Below are 27426 nucleotides of genomic sequence, written 5' to 3'. Positions count from 1 at the left end.
AGGAGGGGGAGCGGGACCATGGTCCCGGGCCGACCTCACAGATTACCGTTAAAAACATGAAACACAGAAAACCAAGACAGGAGACCAGAGGCTCGACCCGGGTGTGCGAGCTCGGACACGGTCTCCCGGGTCACCCACTCAAAGAAAACGAAGCCACGCAGCTAAGAAAAGCGAGGCCCACCAACGCCCGAACTTACCACACGCTTCCGCCAAACCTTCCAACCGGGTCCCGCGCGGTCCTGGCTCCTGCGTGAGTCTCGCGAGAACACAAGACAACATCCGGGGAACTGTAACCACGGCGACGGCGGGAGAGCGCTTCCGGCTCCCGCTCAACCCTGGAATCCCCAAGGTCACGGCAGCTTCAGATTCGACCTCGACACAGATTCCTTCCGAATGTCCGCTGGTGCGTGGCTGCGTTTGACCCTGCTCATGCTTGGCTCGGCGTCTTCCCCGCAGCCGCCAGCCGTGACGGGCGCGGCCGGGCCTCCGCCATCTTGGTCCACCTGGGCCACTTGGCATGAGCCACCTCTGCAGGTGAGTCTCCAGGCGCCGCCCGTCCCACACAGCAACAAGTAAGACACAATGAGGACTAACCAGGAGAACATCTGCCGAGGTCCTGCATCCGCAGGTGGTGGCCGCAGTGAGCTGTCTCAGGGAGAGGCGAACCTGGGTGATGGGAGAGGGGATGAGGGCCTTGGAGAAGAAGAGTTCCCCCATGACAGCCAGTGGGGGGCCCACACATTGAGATGAGCACCTTGGACGGAGGATGGTCTGCGCAGGACACATCCTGTACCAAACAAAAAAAAAAATAATAATAATCATCATTCCTAGAAACCTAGGTGGGGAATTTTTTCCCACCTAGGAATGTGGTGGTGATTTTTTTTTTCCAAATGAGATGTCAAAGAAAATTAAACAGCAGCGGTCCCTTGGTGTGTAGTCGCCTAGAAGACAGACATCAAGGAAACACAAAAACACAAATATTACCCCCCCCCCAAAAAAAACACCACAAAAACACAAAATTATTCAGCGATGGTCCAAAACCTGCATGCTCTAACCATCCTTGGCTTCCAGCAGCGCAGGGACCATGTTTGGCCCTCTGTCCGTCCCCCCCCCCCCCAAGCACTGGAACTTCCCCAGCGTGTTTGCAGGCTGCTCTGCAAACAACTACCCAGCAACGGAATGCACCCTCACTTCCCAATCCATGAGGCTGAACTCGAAAAGCTGCCTTCTGTGTTTCGCTGTGCCTCCTTCACCTCTTAGGTGAAATGGAGACATCCAGAGCAACTTTCTCTTAAGGTTCTTGTGAGAAATACAGCAACACCTGTGGAGATTTAGAATAGTGCATAGCTTATATTATATGCTCAATAATAAGTCACAAGGTGTGCTTTAGGAAGCTGTCTACTTTGCCCTATATAAGGACCTAGTGACTTTCCTGCCCCCCCCTTTTTTTTTCCTTTACTGTGCTTTGAACTCAAGACCTCATGCTTACTTTCCCAAATGGCCTAGAACAATGGAGCCTCCTAAAAAAAGAGACTAAGACAAAGCCAGCCCATGGATTTAAGGACTGTAGCATGGCTGAAAGACATCCAGCATTTGCCTGGCCCTGCAGAGTATGACTTTAGTAAAGACACAGGAGAATAATATTTCCAAAATGTTTTCCAACTTTTTTTTTTTTTTTTACAATTTCTTTTTGCCTTATGGCTACTGCTCCATTCATGGCTTCAAGTAGAGGCTCGGCACAACCTAGGAGTCATTCCTCAACTTTGATTTGAAAATTCACTTTTATTTTTCTATACATAGAACAATAGTTTGAAAGCTAAGATTTGCTGAAAGGAAAAAAGTAGTCTCCTAAACACACATGGTGTACAAATCAAGAGTAAAGTCTGAAGGTCTAAGCACAAAACTCTGCCAAGTGTCCCAGAAGGTGAGAACCCATTGCTGAGATAGAAGAAGTTGTCATTCAGGTGGAGTTGGGAGTGTGGGATATTTATGGGGTCCTCAGCACTTTGGAAAGCAAGGTGATGGGGAGAAGCAGGACTAGGAAATGGTAAGCTCCAGCCAAATCAGCAGGGAGCTCTGAAATGAATACTACCAGCCAGCATTGTCTGTGTCACACTCAAATGACTGGATTTTCGAGTTCTTGCCTTCCTCAGCTTTGGCTGATATAACCTCAGCCGAGTGGCCTCCTACAGCTTTTCTCTAAGTAAGGCTTGGAAGCTAGACACTCTGTGCTCCATGCACTTCTGAATGTTGGGATAGTTGTTCATCAAAGTGCTCAGGGAAGCCCATGTCCATGTTTGTAGACTACAGTGTCCCTCCAGCTTGAGGAAGAACTAGAAGAGTTGGGAAAGAATGGCCAAATGAAGATGATGATGATGATGATGTAGTAGATGTAGGCATAGCTTTAGATCTAGGAGTTACCCAAACCAGCAGTCTAGAATGTAATAGCTTTCATAATGCATTCAAGAGCTTGACTTGCTAAGAGTGTCTATAGCCCTGCTCCTGAGAAGCCTTGAACGATATGGCATAGTCCACTAGGCTGTTCACATCCTGGTGGTCAAGATATCAGTCTGTTTCCCTGCTTCTCCAGCTGCATAGTGACACAGGGACGACTACCTGAATCTCTGCTATGAAAAGACTTTAAATGATGTGTATAGCCTACCCCCAGCATGGACAGAGTAATGAAGTGTTTATTGGCTTTCTTTTCCTGGACACGACTATCTTACGTTTGATCCTAATGAGCTCTATGACTCTTGATTTCCAAGCCTAAGGGAGAGCCTCTGAGCCCAGCAAATTTTGAAGAATCCCTGCTGAGTTTCTTAGTCCTGATTAGTCAGAGTAAAGGGGGCATCAATCTCTCTACGAGGAGATGGCAGCCTTCACATCGCAGACTAAGGAAAAATGATGATGCTAACTCAGACCCTGAGGGGCGTTGTTATATTAAAGTGAAGAAAATAAATCAGCACACTCTGTCGTTCTTGATTCAGGGCCCCTCCACTTCTTGTCCTCGCTTGCCACCCCCATAAAATAGAGCTGGTGGTGAAAAACGAAGCCAAGATGGAAGCAAGCCATTTCCTAGATCACTCCATAAGCCAGCAAGCACTAAAATGCTCTGGAAAGGCTTTGGATTAAGCTCTCTAAGAGTGAAGGAGTAAGGCTAGCATAAATGAAGTAAGAGTGACTAGTACCAAGAATATCAAGTTCTATTTTGTGCAAATATAGTTAAGGAAAATCTCTTTATTTCTTCATGTATCTCCCAGCTGATGTTCTTCAGGGTTTTCAGTTTCATCAAAAGCCATGTACTCTCCCAACTCATAGTTTACATAAAACATATTATCATGGAGTTAAAGACAGCAGACAGGGAAAGAGACTGTGTTCTAGGTCTTTAATTTTACAGCCCCAAAGTATGTAGTAGTAGCCCCATTGCCTCTGTTCTTTTCCCATCCTCAGTCCTCACTGTCACTGGGGCAACCTATGAGAACCTTCATGTGGGGGATAATGGTACAGATATAAAGGGCAGGATGTGATCAACATTCCTAGACCCATCTCCCTTGCAAGAGTACCAGTTCTCACAGCACAAATCGTACATTTTCCAGTGTTGGCTCCCACAAGAAGCTAGGAAGGCCCAACATCCACTTGATGCATCAGCAGGTGGAGCTGAAGAGCTAATCCAGCTGCTGGACTAAGGGCCATCTCTAGCAGGTACATAGAGTCTTGTGCAGTAGCATTCTGAATAAGACACAAAGGCAGTTGGAAAAGGCCTGATAAATTTTTGGGGCCCCGTGGATGCTATCAAGGGAAAATACAATATGGCATACCTTATCTATTTTTTATTTGTTCATTCATTCACTAAAATTAATACCCACCATGTGCCAGGCACTCTGTTGAACAGTAGGAACACAGTATCAAATTGTTATCCTCATGAAACTTAAGGAAATGGTTCAACTGAGTGGTTAAGTATGTTTGCTTACTTTGGCACAGGTATTGGTCAAGTCACATTTAGACTGTGGTGACCTCAGATTTGAGGCAGATGACTCAACATGGCATATATAAAATACAGATATCAAAATGGACCCTAGTAATTCCATCCCTCATAACATTATCTTGAATATTTTAAAATACCAGGCCGGGCTGCCCCTTTCGATTTTGATGCAAGGGAAGTTCCAGGTCCTCAGTGATTTGCAAAACCCACGTGTTTGAGATAAGCCTGAATGATTTTACAGCAGGGGACCAACTAAGTTCTCTTTTGGTTGGTTTTTTTTTTTTTGAGGGGGGGTTGCTTTTTGTTTTGTGCTGGTAGTAGGACTTGAACTCGGGGCCTGGACACTACCCCTTTGCTTTTTTCCTCAAGGCTGACATGCTACCACTTGAGCCACACCTCCTCAGCTTCTTCATGGTTAATTGGAGGTAAGAGTTTCAACAGACTTTTCTGTTCCAAATGGCTTCAAACTGTGATCCTCCAATCTCAGCCTCCTGAGTTGCTGTAGCTGGGATTGTAGGCATATGCTACCAGCAACCAGCTAGGTTCTGCTTATTAACCTAGTGTGTTTACAAGTATATTCATATCACAAAAATTATATTGATGACCATAACAAGCTGTGACTTTATCTGTGTTCCATTTTATAGATTTTGAAGACCCTATTATGAAGGATTAATATGTAAAATCTAGGAATGTACAAATACAATATATATTATAACAATAAGAATGTAAATACATAATCTATAACATGTAATTCATTTTTCTTAGTAAATCCATATGCAATTGGATATTTTATTTAGACCAAGAACACACATATTCCAGGATTGTATTTTCAAGAACCATTACAACATAATCAAATCAATCTGTGTTGGTTGAGCACCTGGTACATGCAACATAGTCATTGGCTTGTACTTTCTGACACATCCTCCCTTTCTTAGATTAGTCCACAATGTGCATTGGAAGTTTCCCCTATGGGTTTATATTTGCTGTTGACATTTCACTTGTGTTTAGTGTACAACTAGTTTGTACAACTTGATGGAAGTAGGTACTCTGCTTTGCAGAGCAGCTTACTCAGAGACACATCCACTCCACAAAACCTCTTCCCCTAGTCTTAGCCACAACTGGGCCAGAGGCCACAAGTCCAGTGGTCCAGGGTGCCCCTCCCCAAAACGTGTTGAGAATCAGCTCTTACGGGACTACATTTAATGACTCATCATCCAGCCTCCCAACCACAACACACATCTGGATATCTGTTTCCTAGAAATGACAATTTCAGAGAGATTTATAATGGGAAGCAATTCCCAGCAAAACAACAGGGTGCTTGAGAATTTAACAACCCCCAATCACAAGCATCAAGAAACAATTTCCTCTCTTCACCAGATATACCCTGTTTCTAAGTATAAAACAAAGGAACTATGAAAACAAACTATAAAATTCCTTAATGACAATGAAAACTTTCATATCATACTAATATGTGATAGATAGATAGATACATATATTTACATACATATAAGCATTGGTCACAAAGCGGAGGACTGTTCTAGATAGTTTACATGCATTCATTTATGTAATAGTTACCACAACCCAATAGAGGTGATCCCTCTAGTGGAACGGAGGATCGGAAAGGTTAAATAACTTGCCCATGATCACATAGCTACTAAAGTGCAGGGTTAGGACCCAAATCATATGGTGTGGCTCCTGAACCTGGGCTGTTAGCCACAGTTACTGCCACAAATTCTTAACATTTAAGCAAATGCTCATGTGGGGTAGAGAGTAGTCTGTATTTGAACAGGGCCTCAGCTGTCCACTTTGCATTTTAGGTAGCTTTTTCTACCAAAAAGTGCAGTCCCTCAGTGATCACATAGCATCTATTCTAGGTACGTAATAATTCTTGAACCTATAGCCTCTCCATCCCCCAGGTCGTTGCCTTCATTCAAACCATTGCAGTTTCTTGGCTAAATTGTTATACTCTCCTTCTAATTTACCTTTTTGTTTGTATCCCTAACTGGAGACAAAGAGAGCAAGCCAAACAGAAATTTTAAAATGGTGCCAAGATATATACCAGCACCAACTATTCCTAAAAGCAAGGGCTAGAGAGCGAAAGAAGTAAAAACAATTGCAAATCCTAGGTCTTTACAAATCTAGAGAAAAACAAACACAGGGGTCTAGTATGAAGATATTAATATAAAGCCATACTTGTGCATAATATGCAAGCTGGCTGAGTTGGTTCACAGAGACTCTGGGCTTGTCTGCCCTCCTCCCCAACTCCTCCAGCCTCCCAGGGGCTTGGGTCTCCTGATCAGAGAAACTTGACTGGCTCCTGTGCTGGCCTTGCTGAGATATGCCCTGGGCAGGCATTGGACAGGAAGGAGACTCCTCACATGATTCCACATAATCCTTTTCTCCCTGAAGCTGCATACTGCAGAAGAAGCACAATGGAAATGCACACAAGACGGGGCCCGATATGGGCAAGAAGGGCCCTGCTGCTCTGTGGTGTCTGGGTCTCCGCATGCCTGCCCCTCCCTGGTGCCTCCCAGGTCCAGAGTCTCCCGAAGGCTTCAGGTAGGCGGACATGGGGCTCAACTGCCCCTGCCACAGATCGATGAAGGGACAGAGGGGTGAAACACTCTCCTTTTGCTTGCTTCCTGTTCTATTTGCTCTGATTTTTAGCAGTTGGAAGGATATCAAACACTTTTGATCCCTTCAATAAGTTCTTAAAGAGACCTCTGAAGTAATTCACAGAGATCAAGAAGTAGGCGAGTCTCCATTTTTTTTTTATTGTTGGTGAATTCATCATGAAAAAAAAAATCTTTCATCCTAGAAACTGTAATAGTGGGTGATTCTTTGCAGGCCTGAGGACAACTTGGGCTCTGAAATGAAAAAAAATGAAATTGTACAGTTATTAGAAATACTTAGAAATACATCAGAGACATAGTTTCTTCTTTGGGAGGGAGGGGAGTTCAGAATTCCCTTTTGGTGTAATGATTTAATAATTTCCTCTTTTTAATTTCTCTATCATTAACTTATTAAATAATCTCCTTCAGTGTCAAAGATAAATTTTCTAAAGCTCTACAACTATATATCATTTTGGAAAGTGTATGGTCCATTTTTACTGGATTCACAAAATTTCATCCAAGCACCCCACAATTTTCTTAAAGAAACCCTCTTTGTAGGGTTTCTGCATGAGACCCCAACATTTACCACACATCCACCTCCTTTTCCTTACCAGAAAATGGCACCCAATGTGTTATTTCTCCATCCTCGGAGTTTCCTGAAGGATTTTTCACAAAGCAGGAGAGCAGAGATGGAGGCATCATAATCTACTTCCTAATTATCCTCTACATGTTCATGGCTGTGTCCATTGTCTGTGACCAGTACTTTATACCCTCCCTGGAAATCATCAGTGAAAGTAAGTGACTGGAAAGCTCTCTTACAACCTTCCAGAAGAGTTTGTGTGACAGATATGACTGTGCTTAAAACAGCTTGGCAACTGCTGTCCATTTCAACTGGTTGCCGAGCACTGACCTCTATGGTAAGGATTCTGTGTGTTCAGGAATGAGCCAGTATGGTTTCTCTTAGTAATTGCATGCAACAGATCACCTTCCACTAACCCCCAGCAGTTACTGCTATAGTCCTTAGTTTCAGCCCTGTTTGTCCACCATACTGCCTGGGAAACTGTTGTAGGAACTGTTCCAAGGTTTCACATCTATGCATTTGTGTATTCTCCGAATACAATGGGACTTCTAATACTGGCCATTTTATACTTCACAAACCTTTTTTACATTTTTACCCTAAAGTCCTTATAGCTTTTTTTTAGAGGCAGGTAATATACAGATGTGATTAAAACCACCTTTCCCTCATCTTTTCCTGGCATCTTACCATAAAGAAAATTGGTATTTAAAAGTAATAAGTTTTACATTCTATGTAATGTGGCCTCAGGCAACATCATAAACTCAAGTTATTAAAAGCTAAGCTTCATTACTGGTTTCTAAAAATGAGATCAACTAGGCTAAGCCCCCAAGTTCTATTCCCATAATATACATTGCCTAGAATTCAGATGATCGTCCTGCATTATTATACTAGTCCCTAAAATTTAAAATCAGGTCATCAGTGATGTTTTATGCCAGGTAAAAATTCAAGTACTAGCATTTCCAGTCTCTGTCTACTACTTGGTTAGTTTAATTGGTTGAGCATTTCAGAGCACAGTTAAATGGCTGGGTGTCATCATATTCATATGACTGAGTAGAACACCAGCATCCTCAACCCCATTTCACATACACATACCCCTGTCATTTCTTCCCAATGGAAATGTAAACTCTTTTTTCCCACTGCCACGTCCTACCCTCGCTTACAGGCAAGGCAAATTGCTGTTTCTCCTGTTCACCACAGTATAGCACTGTCCCTAGGACCTGGCAAGAGTAGAGGCATTAAAGTCCCATTTAATGAAAATAATAGACATAACAATAAGCATTGCCTTAAGTAGTAGATATAAATAGTATTTTGCCCTTATAGGAGTAGGGGTAAGACAAAATCAAAAAGGTGATTCTGAATTGAGATCCATCCATATTATACAGGGAAAAATATATCACATACTAGTTATCTAGAGCCTTCTAACTTTAAAGACAAGTAGCAGCTTCTCTGGAGAGAAACAGAATGGATATTCTGAGAAAGCTAAAAGAGGAGCATTATCAGAGACCAAATTAGATCCAAGGAACCTAAAGGAAATGGATAAGGAATGAACTTGAGGGCTCTCCTTCACAGCAGCTGATACTCTGAGGAGTAGACCTGTGGGTGAAAGACTTAAGAACCTTTTTCTAAGATTCTCAAGCTTAAGTCAATTTGTTAAATAAGTCACATACTTTGTAGTCATATTTGCTACTGCTCACTTGAGGATTTACGTTCTCTACATCTCTGTGCTGGTCAGCTTGCTGAAAGGTCTGTGACAATGCTAAGAACCGTTGGAAGCCTGGTGAGGAGGACACAGCCACCGCACGCTCTACTGGAAAATTACTATAGTGAGGTAGTTGGAAGTGCCCACCCTAAACTGGACACAGCCTGGGTTCCACGCCCAGTTCTTCCATTTACTAACTCTGTGGCTTTGGGCAAACGTGTAACCTCTATCTGCCTCATCTATGTCAGCTATGAAGCAGGATTAATGAAACTATTCTTTGTTCATAGGGTTTAGGCCAAGTACATGAGCAAATATAAGCAAATACCAACACAAGTACATACTACAGGAAACATTCACTGAATGTTCAATATTCCATAAAAACAAACTGCAAAGGTTAGAGTCATTTACCCAGGAAAGGTAAAAGTGGAGAAGGTGAATGATCAAAGTAAATATAAATACTTTCAGAGCAAATTCCAAGTCTGTACTGCATCTGCTAATACCTCACAAGGTAGGAAGTATGCTTACAAAACCTGTCCTTCTATCTTATCTAATATTATATGTGGCAAGTTTATAATATTCCTTAAATATCTCTAGGACACTTTTTTAACTTCCTTTTATTTATTTTATATTACCATCTATACCACTTTATCTCATTTTTAGTAATCTTGTTTTTTAAAAAACACCTTTATTTAACCATCAATATGCATTGTATAAATTTAAAACATAAAGTTAAATCCAAAATAGGACTATTATCTCTATAACAGGATCACTTTTTAAAACATAAAATTTCAGCATAATATAAAACAATTTCCTCTTAATATGTAATAGGGGATCTTGGAAGTATTGAACTATTGCTTGGAACTGCTTAAATTATTGCTAAAATATCCACATAGAAAACTTATAGAACCCCTTAAAATTGGTCACAATATAACCCAAATTCCACATTGAGCTAACAATAAAACTTTTCTTTTGAAATGTTAACAATAATGCTGTTTAATTAGAAATTCTAATCCCTCCATTATGCTGATACTTTGAGTTTATAACATGTCTTAAGTGAACATGATCTTCATAAAGTTTAGGAAACATAATTTAAGTAAAATATTTGCCTTTTTTTCCCCCTAAAATCACTTTTACACCCTCTGTTTTAAACTAATGTTCAGCTATGTTCTACATTGTTTCAGAAATAAGACAATAAAAAATACACATTTTAATTCCAGGTAGGATTGGCTCTAACTTGATAAAATTGAGAGTTGAATAATTCTTAGTGTGGCATTTGGAGAGCCTACGGTTTCAGGGGATTATTTGATTCTTAATCCTTATAAAATTTACAAAGGCAAGTGCTTTCCCAAACAACAAAGGCTGAGAATAACACTTCCTGCTGCTTCCTGGGCATTCAGTCTCCTAAAAGTGTTTCTTCCTTTGTTCTTTTCCTCTGATCTCAATTGTGGTCCCCTTGGATCTCATCGACACCTAGAGCAGGCAGATGGATTTAAATAAGAGCTACGTACTCTGTTACCAGGATGCAATTGCCAGAACAACCAACAATGATGTCAATAAAGCTATATATCAGTCACTCCACATGGACAGTCAAATCAGAAGCCTTTAGGTGTCAGAAAGATCCAGGTTCCTATCCTGCCTCTGAACCTGGACACATTACGGAGCCAGAACTCTGGTTATTGTGAGGTTTAGAAATAGCGTCTTGCATGCCTGGTAGGATAGACTAAGGGCAAGCAGAAACCCACTGTAATATTATAGCCTTAGACCACAAGAGGGAACAGAATCAGACCCTTAAAAGCATTGTACAGATTTAAACATCCATTCCTTCCTTGTCCAAAATATGAGGTAAATATAAAGTAATCAAATTGTTAATAACACCAGTGTATGTATATGTGTACATGCCTATACAATTATATATGATTGAAATTCAAGGCACTCATTCCAATGATGCTGGTTTTAACGAAAATATTTCAGCCAATATATTTGAACTTACCAATTCCAGAATGAGTTTTACCAACCATAAAAGAAACCAGTTTGCTATTGCCCTAAATAGAATTACACAACATAGTTATGCACCCTACTTACTAGAGGTGAATAACTTTTGGTTGTTTCCAATTTATTCACAAAGCATGAAAGTTTGCAGACTTTTCACTATTATGCCAAAGGACACCAAATTGTGTGTTGCCTACAGGTATAAGTCTATACAAGAAGCATGTGAAAAGGATTGGTAATACATCTAAACTATAGTAGTTAATATATATGGTGACTCTTCTGCTCATTTTCTCCTACATCTCCCAAATATTCAATAATTTTTAATTACTCTAAGTGAAATTTAATTCAGAATAAAAGTGCTATAGTCTCTTAGGCATAGTGTTTATATTCTAAATTTTGAGTAAAAACTAAAACAATTAGAAGATAATCTAATATTGTGTGGTTAAACCCTCCAGTTTTTTCCTCCAAATAGTTCTTTATTGAGATTAAGTGATTATATAAATTTCACAGTACTGTGGCACAGTTATACTTAGCTAAAGTCACAAATACCTTTTAACCTTCACAATGATAATCATTTATGACCTCTACGAATTTTAACAATAGAACTGTTTCTACTAAATCGGGTGATATGTACATTTCTTTCATTTTGCTTAGTGTCAGCTGTTCCCTCTTTCTCATTCTCCCCCTCCCATCACCACCCTTGAGTTGTTTAGTTCACTTTTGTCGATGTCCAGGGCAGCTGATGGACCCCTCTGCTGTATTTTTTTGACCCGTTTCCCTCTTGATTCCATGTCCTCCTCTCAGCTTCCCTCAGATGTGCACATGTACACACCGTATATGAGGTAAAGAATATAGAGTCATCCTAAAACGATAAAACAAATTAAGAGGTCCTTTGTTTCCTTGTCTTTGGAATTCTTTTCAGGCTGTACATTATTTCATGCATGTCTGAAGAGGTGCTTGGGTATTACAATTTAAAACTTCCAGTTTTACATCTGACAAATAATGGAGGTTTGTCTCAATAAACTGAAGGTTTGTTTATATCAAAATAATGGCAGGGCCTGAATTCAGGTTTGTTGTAGCTTATACTATATTCCTTCTTGTATACTAAGAAGACTTTTCAAAAGTTATAAACTTTCCAACATGGCATTCCAGAACACACTTAGAAAAAGTCTGATGAATTTTATTGATCAGCTCATTACCATGAAGTTGTAGTTTATGTAAACAATGTACTGGTACTTCCTAGACCCACAAAGAAAATTCACCTTGAACATTTCTACTATATCCTGAAGTAAATATAGTTATTCTTTTTGTGTAAAAGAAAGAGGAAAAGAATAATAGCTATGGAAGAAGAAAAACCCAGAACAATTTATCTCTAATAATAAACTATAGCAGAGAGAAATGCTACCCAAAGGTCAGAGAAGACAAAGCTAATCTATTCTGAAGTTCAAAGGTATAAACCATTTTACAAAATATTCTTAGAACCTTAAGATATGATTTGTTAAAATATCTTTGAAGTTTTATTCATCTATATGTACGAAATCTTTCCTTTCATAATTCAATTAGAGCCTAGTGAATAGCAACAAGCTTTATTCATTCTGCCCTTTGAGACAGAAGTATTGTAAAGGTCTACCTTTTTTCTTACCTTGAACAGCCCTGTAGATCAGCTTTTCTCTCTCTGAAATTGAATATTTCTAATAATATAGTCTTCCAACTAATATTCCACTAATATTAATCAAAGATTGGCCAGTCTTCAGTGGCACCAAATTTGGACCATTACCGCCACATAAAGAAAGCATTGTCTTCTCTTCCAGTTTATTTCACATATTATATAGCCCTAGTGTGAAGAAAAAATGATCCAGCCACTCTTCAGGTTAAAATCAGCTTGTCTACAAGCTACTCTCCCTCATGACTGGAACTCTACTACTTGAGCCAGGCCTCTTGTTCAACATGCTGTTGTTATGTTGGATTTTGGTGAAGAACTAGAAGTAATATTGAGTCAGTCTCCTAATTCCTCATGTTTAAGGATCATTACTACTCACATGACTTTCAGTTGTTTTCTTCAAGGACCTGTTTCATTTGTTGGTGAGTACTGAGGATCAAATCTAGGGCCTCATGAATGCTGGACAAGTCTCTACTACTGAGCAACACCCTTAGTCCCTAGACTTGTTTTTTTCATCTGTAAAATATAAAGTATATCACTCCCATCTGAAGGTACAATATTAGATGAAATGAATTATATACCATGACTGTAAGGTACTATTTAACTTCATTCCTAACGTGAAAAAGAAATTCATCACAGAACTCTGTTTTTCATTATTATCCAATTTAAAATTTGTATGGCTGGTTAGTAATAGGAATATATATGTATGGGTACACATTTACTATTTAGAGTGACCATACATACATATAAGACATATATAGACATTGCTCAGTATCTATGGAGGATTTGGTACCAGGACCCCTACAATCATACCAAGTTCTGACAATGTTCCACTTCCTTATATAAAAAGACATTTACATAAAACCTAAACATATCCTCCTGTATAGTTTAAATCTTCTCTAAATCATATATTTATATATATAATGCCTAATACCATACACATGCTATATAAATAGTTGTCATACTGTATCATTTAGGGAACAATGAACAAAAAAATGCAACCCTTACTCTGAATATTTTTGATCCACAGAACCCATGGAGACAATGAACAATTGTAAACAATTTATTATGTAGGCCTTGTATGTGTATAATCACTTAACCAGTGAAAGAGATGCTATGAAATATATGCTATAAAACTCATTAGTTCTCTCCCTCCCCTAATCACTACAGGTAGAAATTCAAGTGGATAGCCAAAGGCAAATGGTGAGAAATAGATCAGCAAGGGAACAAATCTTCCTGTCCTGTCTTTACTCCTTACTAATTATCTCTAAAATTAAATTTGTTCTTCTTGTCCATCCCCTGACTAGAATTAAAGCCCCATGAGAGTAATACATTCATTTTTTAAAAACTTTAATTAAGACATTCATTTTTGTTCCCACCTACATTCCTAGAACATAAAAACACATCTGGCCTGGTATGTCCTCGTTTAATATAAGAAATACATTAACAATAGCCAGCTGATATCTACCAGTGCTTAACACATTGCCCCCAAACTAGTGACTTCAAACAATAACCATTCTTATTGTCTCTCCTAGTTCTAAGGACTTACCAAGCTCAGCTAGGCAATTCTTGTTCAGGGATCTTTATGCAGTTATAGTCAGAGAGGGGGTCAGAATCACCTGGAAGTTCAGTCTCTCAAAAGTCTTGAGCTTAGGCTGGGGAGATTAAAATTTTGAAGAGTGAGGCAGCAAGGATTCCTCAGGCATCACTGTGTCCACACGGGCTCTTCATGAGTGCACTAATGTAGTTACTGCAGGATTTCCGATGGGGCTCTGCAGCAAATGGTCCAAGAGAACACAATGAGGAAATTGGTTATCTTCAGTGTCCCATCCTTGATAATAGGACATGGCTCCTTTCTTTAAAAAAAATAAATAAATAAGAGAAAGGTTTTGGAAAAGCAGGTGGGGTGGAAATATAGTAGCTATTTCTGTAAAGTTTAATTCCTCATACAAAGAAATCTGTAAGGTAAAAGGCATTGTCCCATCGGGGAAATAAAGAATGAAGTAGACTAAGAACACATGATAACCTCCCCAAAGGGAAGAATAAGCAAAGATTGACTACCTGAGACAGAGAACAAATCAAGCACAAGTATGAAGTCCAGGAAAACTGGACCATTGAGAACCTGATTAGGTATAACAGTGAACATCAACAAAGGACAGTCATCACTAGTCTTAGAAAATCTGAATTCTCGTTTTGATGACACTAATTTAACATCTAAAACAGAACATTTATTGGATAGTTTTCCAGTTTACCCGTAAAGCCTGATTGGAAATTTCTGGTGCAACCTTATCCTAGCATTCCCAAAAGGAAGGCAGAGTTTATATCTTCAACACAGTTCTTCTCCTTCCAATAGTAGGTCACTCAGCTCTCTTTACACTAAAAGAGTAAAAAACCGAAGACGTTCATCCTGGCTATCAATGAAGTCACCGGACTTGTGTGTTTGTAAATCTGTAAAAATGATGGCACAATACTTTCTGATATTTCTTACTCTAAAATTTTAATAGGTCTGTGCTTTAAATCTGAGCTATATTTGTGGAAGTGGCACTGTGGCTCAAAGTGGAAGAGTGCTAGCCTGGAGCAGAAGAGCTCAGGGACAGCACCCAAGCCCTAAGTTCAACTGTCAAAAAAAGAAAAGAAACTATTTATTTTTGAATACTTTTATTATCTTTAAGTATTTGTACAAAGGAGTTGCCATTCACCAAAGCAGTTTACAAATACAGTGCATCTTGATCCTGTCACCGCTTTCAGCATTCTCACAAACCCTCCCAACCCTCCCCTGCCCTTATCTTAATTTTAGGTTAGGTAGTGAATTTTTTTGCCGTTTAACAGTTTATGTATACAATGCATCTTTATCTCTGTCATCACTTCAACATCTTTATCTCCCTTGGAGCCACCCCATCACTTGTATTTCTCAGTTCTGTGGTATATACAATCAACTGTTGCCATATGCAATCAACTGTTGCCTGTATTCTTCCCCCTCCCTCTTCAGACTTCCATCCTCTCCCCTTGGTCCCACCTCTTACAAGTACCCATTTTCCGGGTGCTTATTTGAACTCTCCCTAGCCTTTTACATTCATTTGTAACTCCTTACTTACCACCTAGCATATCTACTTGTAGATTTGTAGGAACATTTTTGCTACCACAAATGAGGAAAGCCATGCAACCTGTGTTTCTCTGGGTCTGGCTTACTTCAGTTAATTTTTCCCACGGTGTTTCATTTCCTTATGAATGGAACAATATTATTCTTCGAGGTTGAACAGAATTCCATTGGCTATATATACCACAGTTTCTTGATCCATTCATCCATTGAGGGGCATCTTATGTATCACTTTGCACTAGAATCAATTCAAAATGGATCTAAGACCTCAATGAAAGGCCAGAAGCCATGCAAGTAATACAGGAGGTGGTAGGGGAAACTTACAGCTTCTCAGCACAGGTCAAAACTTTCTAAGTAGAGATGCAGAATCACAACAAATCAAAAGAAGAGCAGATAAATGGGATTGCATCAAACTTAAAAGTTTCTATATGGGAAAAGATATAGCTTACAAGCTAAATAGAGAGCTAGCAAAATGGGAGGGTTTTTTTTGTTTTGTTTTTTGTTCTTTGTTTTTTTTACCAGCTATACATCAGACAAGGGCCAAATATCCAAAATATACGTAAGAGTTCAAAACAATTAAAGCCCCCCCAAAAAAATCATCAAAGAAACAACCCAATTAATAGATGGGGTCATGACTTAAGAGATTTCTCAAAAGTAAAAATGGCTAAGAGATAACATGAAGAAATGTTCAACATCTCTGGCCATAAAGGAAATACAAATCAAACAATACTGAGATTCCACCTTACCCCAGTTAGAATGGCCACTATCAAGACAACTAACAGTAAAATGCTAGTGTGGATGGATGTGGTCAAAAAGGAACTCTACTACATTGTTAGTGGGAATGTCAACTTGTTCAACCACTCTGGAATGCAGTATGGAAGTTCCTTGAAAAATGAAACCTAGCACTACCCTTTAGCCAGGCAATTCCACTCCTGGACATTTTATCCGATAGAGCAAAAACAAGACCACAGTAAAGCTACCAGCCCAACTATGTTCATTGCAGCATTATTTACCATGTAAGTCTTCAAAAACTATATAACACACTTTTTGAACTTTTAGTAATTTTTTAAATGTCATTTTTAATTAGACATAGGTGATGTTGCAAATTTGTGAACAAGTCCAATTCAACTAAACTTAGGGATCTTAAAACTACTAATGTCCTTTTTTTCTCCTTTCAAGTTAGTTTCCAAATGACCTTAATTTATTTTCTCATATTGTGCTGCTACTCATCACATGATTATAGATAAACATAAATATTTTCTAGGTAGGTTGGAAATAAGCCTAAATCTTAACCCTAAGCTGTAACACAATTCTATCCAGGTGTCCTGACCTCCTCATCTTTTCAATAAAAGTATTAACTAATGAACTCATAAAGAAAACACAACATTGGATTCCTATATTTTCTAAACTATATTGTTTTGTTTATCTAGCTTAAGTATTAGCCTTATGTGAAGGTACAGCTTTAAGTATATTTAGCTCTAAATACATAATATTTCATTTGTCACTCTATCAGGCATAGTAACAATTACATTTCTCTTTTTAGACCTTGGACTGTCTCAGGATGTAGCAGGTGCAACTTTCATGGCAGCTGGAAGCTCAGCTCCAGAATTAGTCACTGCTTTCCTAGGTAAATATTGCTCATTGTACTTTGTAATTACTCAGTGGGATTTTATTTTCAAGTTAACACTAACTTAAATACTACTGTCTTGTTCATAGGTGTATTTGTCACAAAGGGAGATATAGGCACTAGCACCATCCTAGGATCTGCAATTTACAATCTCCTTGGTATCTGTGCAGCCTGCGGCTTGCTGTCTAATATGGTATGTAAAAGAACCATTCAATAAAATTATCCTGAAAAAGACTACAAATGATTGCTTATCGGATAAACAACAAAACACTAGTAATAAGTTCAATCAAATTTATTAATCGGTAGAAAAACAAGTTATTGAATTTATTTAACCCCACAAATGGGTCTTGGTCATTTATAAAAAATGAGTATACGTTTAGAAACTTTTCTTTAAAATTCATTTTCTTCCAAGTAATATGCAAAACGTAACATTAGTTACCTACAAATATACAAACAGTTTTAGTACTTGAATTCCTTACACAATAATGGAAACAGTAAATCAACCTATCATTTTTACAGGTTTCAACACTATCCTGTTGGCCCTTATTCAGAGACTGTGCAGCCTATGCAATTAGTGTAGCAGCAGTTTTTGGCATAATATTTGACAACCAAGTTTACTGGTAAGCCAGAAATCGTTGCTACTCATCTGTAAAGCATAATTCCAGAAAGCACATCAATGAAATATAATAAGTAGTCATTCTTTTTTCAGAACTTCTGCCACTTCTATACCATACTCCAGGGTCTCTAAGCTAACTCCTCATTACAACTACTAGTGGGTTCTCCTTACTTTTTTATCATCTCATGCTCTCCTTTTTTATTCTCTCATATGAATCATGCGGTCTATCACTCTTCCTTGTCCTCTTTGGCTGTTTAGTTTCCCAAATTTTGTTACCTGTTAAAACCCAAAGCCAATAGGCTTTGTCTTCTACTTGCTATTGTTTATCTTGCTTTGGTCAGAAATGGCCTCAGTTACAAAAGATTGAAGAAAGATGATGGGAGTTCCTTCTATTTCTCTCTGAAACTCACTGAGTAGGACAGCCTTCTTCTTCTAAGAACCAGCAGTTTAAAGGTGAAGATTAAAAATTATTTTCCCTATTATCTGTCCAAGAAACTTGGTCCAAGAAAATGAAAATGCAGGAACCTTAATGGGCAGATATAATCTTTTTCAAATAAGCACTGGATGCTTATATTCTAGGTGTTTATCGTTAAGAATAGGCATGACAGAAGAAATGTCAAACATGCAGCCATACATGCTGCGCCCTGAATAACTTCTAGGGGACGTAAGAGAAAAATAGAAAACAAGGTAAATGATGCTCCTTTGGAGTACTACACCTTAGAAACTCTGTGTGGCATGTTACTAAAAAACTTCAAATCCAGCAAGGAAGAATATTTCTCAATCATTCTACTATGTAGTCTTGTCTCCCAAAGACAAGACTGTGTTAGTACAATAAAGATGCTCTGGAATTCAGTGCTTGTCTACAAGGAACGGTGAACAAAAATATTCAATTCCCTCCATTAGGGAAATCAGTAAGTCTGTTCTTTCAGCTGTAATACAGAGCAATTCACTAAATAAAAACTAAATGTAACATTTCAGTGTGATGACATTAGTTAATTATAGTGATATAAGAAAATGAAGAGTACAGGAAGCCAAAAATGGATATTGATTTATTTTTGAGAGTATCTTGGATTTCTGGTGAATATAAGCCAAGTTAAGCAATATTAAACTCATAAAAAAAAAAAAAAAGGGCCAGGAGTGTTGACACAGAACTATAATCCTAATACTTGGGAGGCAGAGGCAGGAGATTATGAGTCAGAAGCCAACCTGGGCCACCTAGTGAGACCCTGTCTTACCAAAAACAAAACAAAACCTCTGTACCAAACAGAAAAGTCCCAGCCAAAGCTTACTGCATTCTGATTATTTTACTCAATGTTCTTATATTAGAAAATTTCAGTGGACACTGCTGATTTCAGCTTTGCCCCTTGACTCACTACATTCTTCATATTATTCATTTTGAGTAATGTGCTATGTCAATGAACTGAGCTAGGAAATGCCCAATATTATTCTTTAGTTTTACTTTCATGTTGAAAATCTCCAATTATTTTCAAAGCATTTTGTGCCTGGAATTCAGAAAGAATTTACAAATGTAAATAATGGAGCTAGAACTTTTTCAACATAGAAAATGTCAGGCTTTTATCAATGAAACGTTTGAAATAATGGAATAATCATGAGTAAGCAAACCTTTAAAAATTGTCTTGTTTTTGTTAGAAAATTATCAAAAAAATACTATCCAAAGTCATTAACTTTAAAACTTCAAATTCATTTAAATCCACAAATTTCCCTTACCTCATAGGTATGAAGGAACTTTACTGCTTCTGATATATGGATTGTATATCTTCGTGCTGTGTTTTGATGTTAAAATTAACCAGTATATCATGAAGAAATGTAGTCCCTGTTGTAGCTGTCTTGCCAAAGCTATGGAAGAGGGCAATGAACACCAGACACTGATGGGATGGGAAGATGATCAAATGTTCATTCGTCGGCAATCAAGAACGGACAGTGGGATATTTCATGAAGATTCTGATTACTCCCAGGTTTCTATAAGCTTATATGGACTTAATCAGGTTTCTGAAGGTAATTACTACATATAGCCCACTATTAAGTCTATCCATTAGAAAAACAGAAGAATGTAATTTGAATTTAGCAAGTACCAAATATTTATCAGACATAGTGGGGATCCAGGCATGATGATGATATGATGTCCCAGACCTTTTGGAGCTTCTAGTATTAAAAAATAAAACACAAGCATATGAAGTACTGTAAGTACCGTAAGAAGTACACAACTGTGCCCAATAAATAGGACACAGGGCAGATTACATAAAATTTGCTAAAAACAGGTAGGCAATTAAGATAGAGAAAGAAGCATTTAAACCGAGATTTATCAAAGAGGTAAGATTTTAACTTAATGATCTGGGGGTAACAAGAAGTAACAGCTACTAAAATCCTTATTATGTATGCAGAAACAATACCATATCCTATGGAGTTGAAGCCAAGGAACCTTTAGCAAAAGGCCTGCTTGGTACTTCCATAAGTAGATACCAAAATATATGCACAATAAAATCAGGAAGCAGATAGTAAGGAAGGTGGGTAGAAAGGAAAGGAATAACAAAAGCCTTAAGTGCTAATGTAAGAATTCTGGAAGTTTTGAGTAGGAGAATTATTACAAATATACTTTAGGAATATCACTCTGAAATGATGTTCATAGAACTGCTGAAATAAGAGGGAGGAGAAAGAGAGGTTTGGGAAAGGCGATTACAACAGCTGACCTTATTCTTAGATAGCTAGAGAGAAGACTATAGTATGAAAGAGAACACAGAAGAGGCCAGAAAAAGGAGTAAAGAGAATGAATGTCAAAGCTTGATCTTGACTGAGAAATCCCTAATAAAAACTGGTAATTGATACCTGACCTATGTAACCGTAACCCCTCTGTGTCTCACCTTTATAATAAAAATAAATTTTAAAAAATTTGGAAATTAAGGGAAGTGTGTTGGTTCAAAGGAAGAGAAAGGAAAAAAAAAAAAAAAACAAAAACCACCACCACCAGGTGAGGTTTAAACATGGCATGTGAAGCATTAGCAAGATCTTTAGGTTTTATGTACCATGAAGGCAAAGTCAGTTGTGATCACAAATACAAATCTATGAATTGTTTTTTCTTCAGTGGTTATTTCGAAAGTTTCTAGTTGTGATTAAGGAGGAAATATCTGGATTTACTACCTTCAAAACTGAAGCATGACTTTTCCTGTGTCTTACAAAATTACTTCTAGTGTTTAAGAGTATGCATCTGTCTCACAAGAAACTCAAGAGCCAGCCAGATTCCCTACATTAAAATCATACCTAATATTGGTTGACACTTAATAAACATTTTGTAAGTTATTCTATTAGCATTAGTTGTAATTCGTTTGCTTTAGGTACCAATGTATTATTTTATAAATGCTACACAAACTTAAAAGTTTCAAAGTGAATTGCCATTTTTAGCCAATATATCAGTGTTATCTTTGTCCTCCACTAACCTAAAACCAATTAAATAAAAGAATGTATTCAAATTTAACAAGTTATACTCTGATTCCACACTAGTTCTTAGTTTCTTAAGGTTCCTTTTAGGAATAGTGAGTCCTAAAGTTAGTAACTAATGTAATTTAAAAAATCACTATAATTAAGAATTAGAATGAAATGTGGAATTTAAAATGCTGTAATTATTTTATATCCCCTAAGTATGAATTATCATAGGACAGGCAAGAAGCTGGGGAAAAAAATCAAGTTAAAACCCAACACAAAAAGTCCCTGAAGACAACCTATATTGTAGAAAACCAAGAGATACCTAATTCCTACTTCATAAACACTGTCACTATAAGCTTCACAAATGGTCCACACTTAAGGAGTTAAGGCTTTAGTCAAGAAATGCTGAGTATTACATTGACTGCCTGAGTTTCAATTAGTTTCTTTTTGTGGGAAATATCCGTAATGAGGTATTCAAATGTTTTAGATAGCCTTTTAAAAACTGATACAGCTAATTTATTTCAATACAGCTTTCTAAATGGGCATTTCTAACTTAATTGGCCATTTGAGAAAACTCAATTTTTTTTTTTTTTTACAACAGATCCACCAAGTGTTTTCAACATGCCTGAAGCAGACTTAAAAAGAATTTTTTGGGTATTATCCCTTCCTATTATTACACTGCTTTTTCTAACAACACCAGATTGTAGACGAAAGTTTTGGAAAAAATACTTTGTGATAACCTTTTTCATGTCTGCACTATGGATATCTACATTCACATATATCCTGGTTTGGATGGTCACAATAACTGGTACGTATTTAAGTATAGTAGCAATAACAAGACTAATTTCATATTAGAACAAATTGCCTATGTTTGCTCAAAACAGTTTGGGAACACACTTATTTTTCAGCAAGACTAGAGATCAGTGCTATATACAGATTGATTAAATATTAATTTAACAAGATCATTCAGGTTTTCTAAATTGTATCTTATATGTCAACTACATTCTCGCTATTATACAGCCTTGGAGTATAACTCAAGGAGTCATAAACAAAATCAAGTTCATAGGATATCTTTCTATCATGCTAACAATTAAGTCACAATACATGGAGTACATAAACTTATACTGAATTTTATTCCACAGTGAAAATAAAGAGCTTAGGTTTTGAAAAACTATAGGTGCTCACTTTTTATCTAGGTTATATTTTCTCTTCAATATAGCAACATAAATACACTGAAATGATTGAAGAGGATAGAAAATAACATTTCACTTATTCTTAATAATATTTGAAATCTCCTATCTTCATGATTAATACTCAATTATTACTGCTTAGCCATAATTCTCTCTGCTCCCTAAAGGAAAACTAAATATAAACACAGATAATCAGGAACTGCTCTCCAAAAGGTTAATAACCACAACTGATATATCAGAGGGACCAAGTATTGCGCATGTGTCAAAATCACCCAGGGTTTGTATAAAAAAATTGAGACCCACACATTACATGTCATTTATAAGTGCTTTCATACTTCATTGGCAGAAAGCAATAATTGCAACAGAAAGCAAATACTCTACAAAGTTTAAATAATTACTATCTGGAACTCCTCTCCTCAGATTCTGCTGATCCTGACTTTTCCCAAATTAATGTACACATTAGAAGAGTATGCTAGTAAAAAAAAATTGAATTTTTTTAATGAAGATGAAAAAATTCAATTAGGTTGCATATTAAATCTACCCCAATTTTTCTAGCCAGAACTCATTTGATATGAAGAAAATAGGACGAGAAATGAAGTTATAGATCACTGAACAGCCCCTAGAATAGCCAAGTAACAAAGTCTGCAACCAACCAACTCTGATTCCAGTACTCATACACATAAGCATTCAGAGGAAGCTTCTTCCTCTTAAATTTCTTTGATCTGCATTTTAAAAGTAAAGATCTCACAGTTTCAATTATGATTTTTAAAAAGTAGTTTTTTAACTTCCCTCTGGTTCTGTTTCTCAGAATGAACACATTATGAAAAATGTTCATTAAATATTACAATTTAAGAGAGGTATTAATTGGGTTGTTAGAAAGAAGAATAGAAAAAAAAATTGTTTGCCTTAGCTATCTATAGACTTCCTGAAGAAAACACAAAGGTATATCACACTAACATGTATAAATTTAACTCTATAATTTGCTAAACACTTAAATTCTCTTTTAATGACCAGTTTTACCAGCATTTATTAACCAAAATCCAAACAGGTACCAGTGAACCTCCAAATAGGGGTTTTCCCATCTGTACAATTTTGGCTGTTACATAACTTTACATATCTGTCATTAAAAACCTTTACTGGCCAGGTGCTGGTGGCTCACACTGATAATCCTAGCTACTCCGGAGGCTGAGATCTGAGAGTCACAGTTCAAAGCCAGCCAGGGCAGGAAAGTCCATGAGACTCTTATCTCCAATTAATCACCAGAAAACTGGAAGTGGAGCTGTGGCTCAAAATGGTAGAGTGCTAGCCTTAGGCAAAAGAGCTCAGAGATAGTGCCCAGGCCCTGAGTTCAAAACTTACAGCCGACAAAAAAAAACAACAACAAACCTATGCCACCAGGATACCTGGATTACCCAAATTACCAACTAATTCCAATTATTTTACTACCTAACAACTAAGTAGGCATATATTGGTTCAGAAATATATGATTTTTTTTTATTCCTGAACACAGAGGATATCTGAAATATGCGCAGAGAAAGGCTCTGCACAATTTGTAACTTGTTACATCTGTGCTGGTTACAGGGGCAACGCTAGCGATTCCAGACACAGTGATGGGCCTTACTCTACTAGCAGCAGGAACGAGCATACCGGACACCATTGCGAGTGTGTTAGTTGCTCGCAAAGGTAAGAACCAAGTCCCTCAGGCTGCAGTTTCCATTGTTCAGGCATGACTGAAATACACTGAGTCAAAGTGACATTAAAAATATTTATTTCCTCAGTAACATACTTTGAAATGAAAAAAAAAGACTCCAAGAGAAAAAGTTTACTATTTAGTAGCAAATTAATTTCACTTACTCTAACTCCCCCAATAATATTTGTCGGAATCGTGCACTTAATAGTAAATAACTATATTATATTAGAATGGAAGGCAACAAATAAGCTACACACCTTATTGAAAAATGGTTTAATAAATAAAGATACTTATTAAATAAATGTTAGGACTTTAAATACTAACCTAAGAAAACTTTAAAAATACAAATTCAGCAAGACTTTTTCTCTAATAACAACAGTTTTCCAAAATTAACGAACAACAAGAAAATATCCAGTGTTTTTTTTTCATGAAGAGTAGTAATAAAATACAGTATTGGTATGCACATGTTAATCACATGCATTTCCTCTGTAGGTAAAGGAGACATGGCTATGTCTAACATCGTGGGATCCAATGTGTTTGATATGCTGTGCCTAGGTATTCCCTGGTTTATTAAAACTGTGTTTACAAACCCATCAGTTCCAGTAGAGGTGAACAGCAAAGGACTCACTTATATAACCATCTCTCTCAATATTTCAATTATTTTTCTTTTTTTAGTAGTCCATTTTAATGGCTGGAAACTGGACAGAAAGCTGGGAGTAATTTGCCTATTATTATACTTGGGACTTGCTGTATTATCAGTTCTATATGAACTTGGAATCATTGGAAATAACAAAATAAGGGGCTGTGGAGGCTGATATATTAGTGTTTTGTGAGAATGGAATGGTAGGAGGGGCAGAGAAGGGAAACATTTCTTCATTTAAGTCAAATAAAAAACATCCTCAACTTTAGAATGCAAAACTTAACATACAGTAATTATTTATCATCAAAGAAAAACAACTTAAAACCAACCAAAATCACATCCTAATTTGTCTGAACCCTTTTTCATGGACAATTAAATATTCTAACACAAGTTTTGAAAAAAAAATCATCTGCCATTTACCTAAAAGGAAGCTGATAAAAGCTGGGAAAATGACAACAAACAAATCCTACTATGATGTCATACTGAAAACAACAAGAAATAGCTTATTTCATTAAAAACAGTACAACCATTCATTTAAACTGAATGAGCAGACTTGCTGTCTTTTAGAAACCCAAACTTGAGATTAACAAAAATCACAGTATATTTTTAACATTATACTGCTGAAAGCTGGTGGGATATTCAAAAGTTCATTATTACAGCTTTTGTAAGCATACAATATTACTTTAAAAAAAAAAAAAAAGACTTTTACTAGGAGATTCAGCAAAACAGATGAAGGAATGTTCCAACCGTGGTTTGAAATTATGCGTTACGATCCAAGCGAACATCAATTTCTCTGCCACTGATTTTTATGCCATTCATTATTCTGCAGGCTTTTTCAGCTGATTCTGGGGAGTCGAATCTGACTGTCCCACAGCCTTTTGACTTTCCATTCTCCATTTTTATTTCTGCAAACATTACATGACCTGTAACAAAATTACTAATCAGTTTAAATGGATTCCATTCTTTGTAGATTAATGTTAATAATCATGAACATTATACTTACATTCTGACAACAACACAAATCACATAAAGTAATATAAGCACATACAAAACTGATACTGGGATATATCTGCTTAGGATATAATGTTTTGTGTTAAATTCCTAATTTCTAAAGTGAATTTCATAGCAATAAGGACAAATGCAACTAACTGACCATGACCCGTGATAAGCTTGTACCTCTAATCAAAATTAGTTTTAGAATGACTGCTCAACTTCCTAATGTGTCTTCCTTCTCTTTTATCTTCACTCCTTTGTCCCCTGGAAATAACAGCATTTGCCTAAATCTAATTTCTATCAGGTCACAAAAGGTCCCATAAATTTTACTTTTCATTTAATTACATTTTGTACAGGTATTGGGGCTTGAACTCAAGGCCTGGAAGATGTCCCTTAGCTTTTTTAGTTAAGGCTGGTTCTCTACCATTTGAGCCACAGCTCTACTTCCAGTCTTTTGCTGGTTTATTAGAGATAAGAGTATCATGAACTTTCCTTCCCTGAATGGCTTTGAACCATGATCTTCAGATCTCAGCCTCCTGAGTAGCTAGTTTTTTGTTTTTTGGGTTTTTTTTAATGAAGAAAGCTATAAGGCTTTTTTTTCCAAATGAGTAAAACAGGCTTTATTTTAATCATTCTTACAATTTTGGAAACTCAGCTACACTTGGGTTTTTCTCCCTTTTTTTTTTTAGTACTTTTTTATTTTATTGTAAAGGTGATGCACAGAGGGGTTACAGTGTAACTCCCACCCTTGTTTTCTCCCGCTTCCCCTCCCATTGACTCCCCTCTCCCACAAGCTGTAAACTTTCCAACATCTTGTTTGCTGAGTATCACTGTTGCATTGGTTTTCACTTTGTCCCACCTTTTCTGTGATTCCCCTTCCCTTCCTCAAATCAGATAAATTTACATATAAGATAAGGAGTACCAAAAGCAGAAACAGGGACCACAGGGAATAAAAGAGAGGAGAAAAAAAGAAAAAAGAAAAGAAATAAATGCAAACAGTACACACGTACGTGTACACACACACACACACACACACACACACACACACACACACACACACACACACACACACACACACACACACACACTTACTTCTTGTTTCCATATCCTAGAGATCATTTTGATTCACATCATTTTATGTGGTCATATGTGTATGTAGCTAGGATTTTATAGGGGTGAGCCACCACACCTATTAATTGTACTTTTAATCAATGCATTTATTCAATATTCTAGTTTGGAATTAAATTAAATTCACTATGGTAAGAAATACAGAAGAGAAACTAGATTTAAATCAATGAAAGTAAAAATGATGTTGACATAAAGGAAAACCATATAGAAGTTGCTAGAAGGAGAGAAAACCAGACAAGTGTTTCTTCTGCAGTTAATATCATTATTAACTCTACAACTGCAATTTTAGGTAAATTAGTATCCTTTATTAAAATATAAACTATTTTATATTTATACTAAAAAGTATGTTTATTAAAAAAATTCACCATCTAAACCAGAATACCTTTAAAGTAAAAGATAAAATTTGCTACTAGTTATAAATACATAGCAGATGTAAAGTTAAACTACAATTTAGGCAAACTGAGAGGTGTGATAATGCAGACCAAACA

The 27426-nt window shown here is 37.2% G+C and overlaps 2 protein-coding genes across 2 annotated transcripts in view; one reads left to right on the top strand and one right to left on the bottom strand.

Annotated features, from left to right (window-relative positions):
- Positions 1-24992, top strand: Slc24a5 (solute carrier family 24 member 5). Its single transcript, XM_070026616.1, has 11 exons — positions 1-534; positions 3597-3702; positions 6392-6541; positions 7209-7388; positions 17160-17243; positions 17333-17436; positions 17763-17863; positions 19595-19875; positions 21899-22105; positions 24069-24170; positions 24670-24992. The coding sequence occupies exons 3-11, from the start codon at positions 6415-6417 to the stop codon at positions 24990-24992; spliced, it is 1509 nt and encodes a 502-aa protein (XP_069882717.1). The 5' UTR covers positions 1-534; positions 3597-3702; positions 6392-6414.
- Myef2 (myelin expression factor 2) overlaps positions 22801-27426 on the bottom strand; it is a 29654-nt gene continuing 25028 nt past the window's right edge. Inside the window, exon 17 of the mRNA XM_070026615.1 lies at positions 22801-25740. Within this exon, the coding sequence (XP_069882716.1) occupies positions 25577-25740 (164 nt within the window). The 3' untranslated portion in view covers positions 22801-25576. The remainder of the gene's footprint in view (positions 25741-27426) is intronic.

Source organism: Dipodomys merriami, unplaced genomic scaffold (assembly GCF_024711535.1).
Source record: "Dipodomys merriami isolate MVZ:Mamm:240054 unplaced genomic scaffold, mDipMer1.0.p SCAF_185, whole genome shotgun sequence".
Taxonomy (NCBI): Eukaryota; Metazoa; Chordata; class Mammalia; order Rodentia; family Heteromyidae; genus Dipodomys; species Dipodomys merriami.
This window is presented reverse-complemented; position numbering and strand designations above follow the sequence as displayed.

Excerpts from the sequence above, each read along its gene's own strand:
- Slc24a5 (XM_070026616.1), top strand. The coding sequence starts at position 6,415 with ATGGAAATGCACACAAGACGGGGCCCGATATGGGCAAGAAGGGCCCTG. Across the intron at positions 17,864-19,594 it reads TTTGACAACCAAGTTTACTG|GTATGAAGGAACTTTACTGC; the intron begins GTAAGCCAGAAA and ends CTTACCTCATAG. Across the intron at positions 19,876-21,898 it reads ACTTAATCAGGTTTCTGAAG|ATCCACCAAGTGTTTTCAAC; the intron begins GTAATTACTACA and ends TTTTTACAACAG.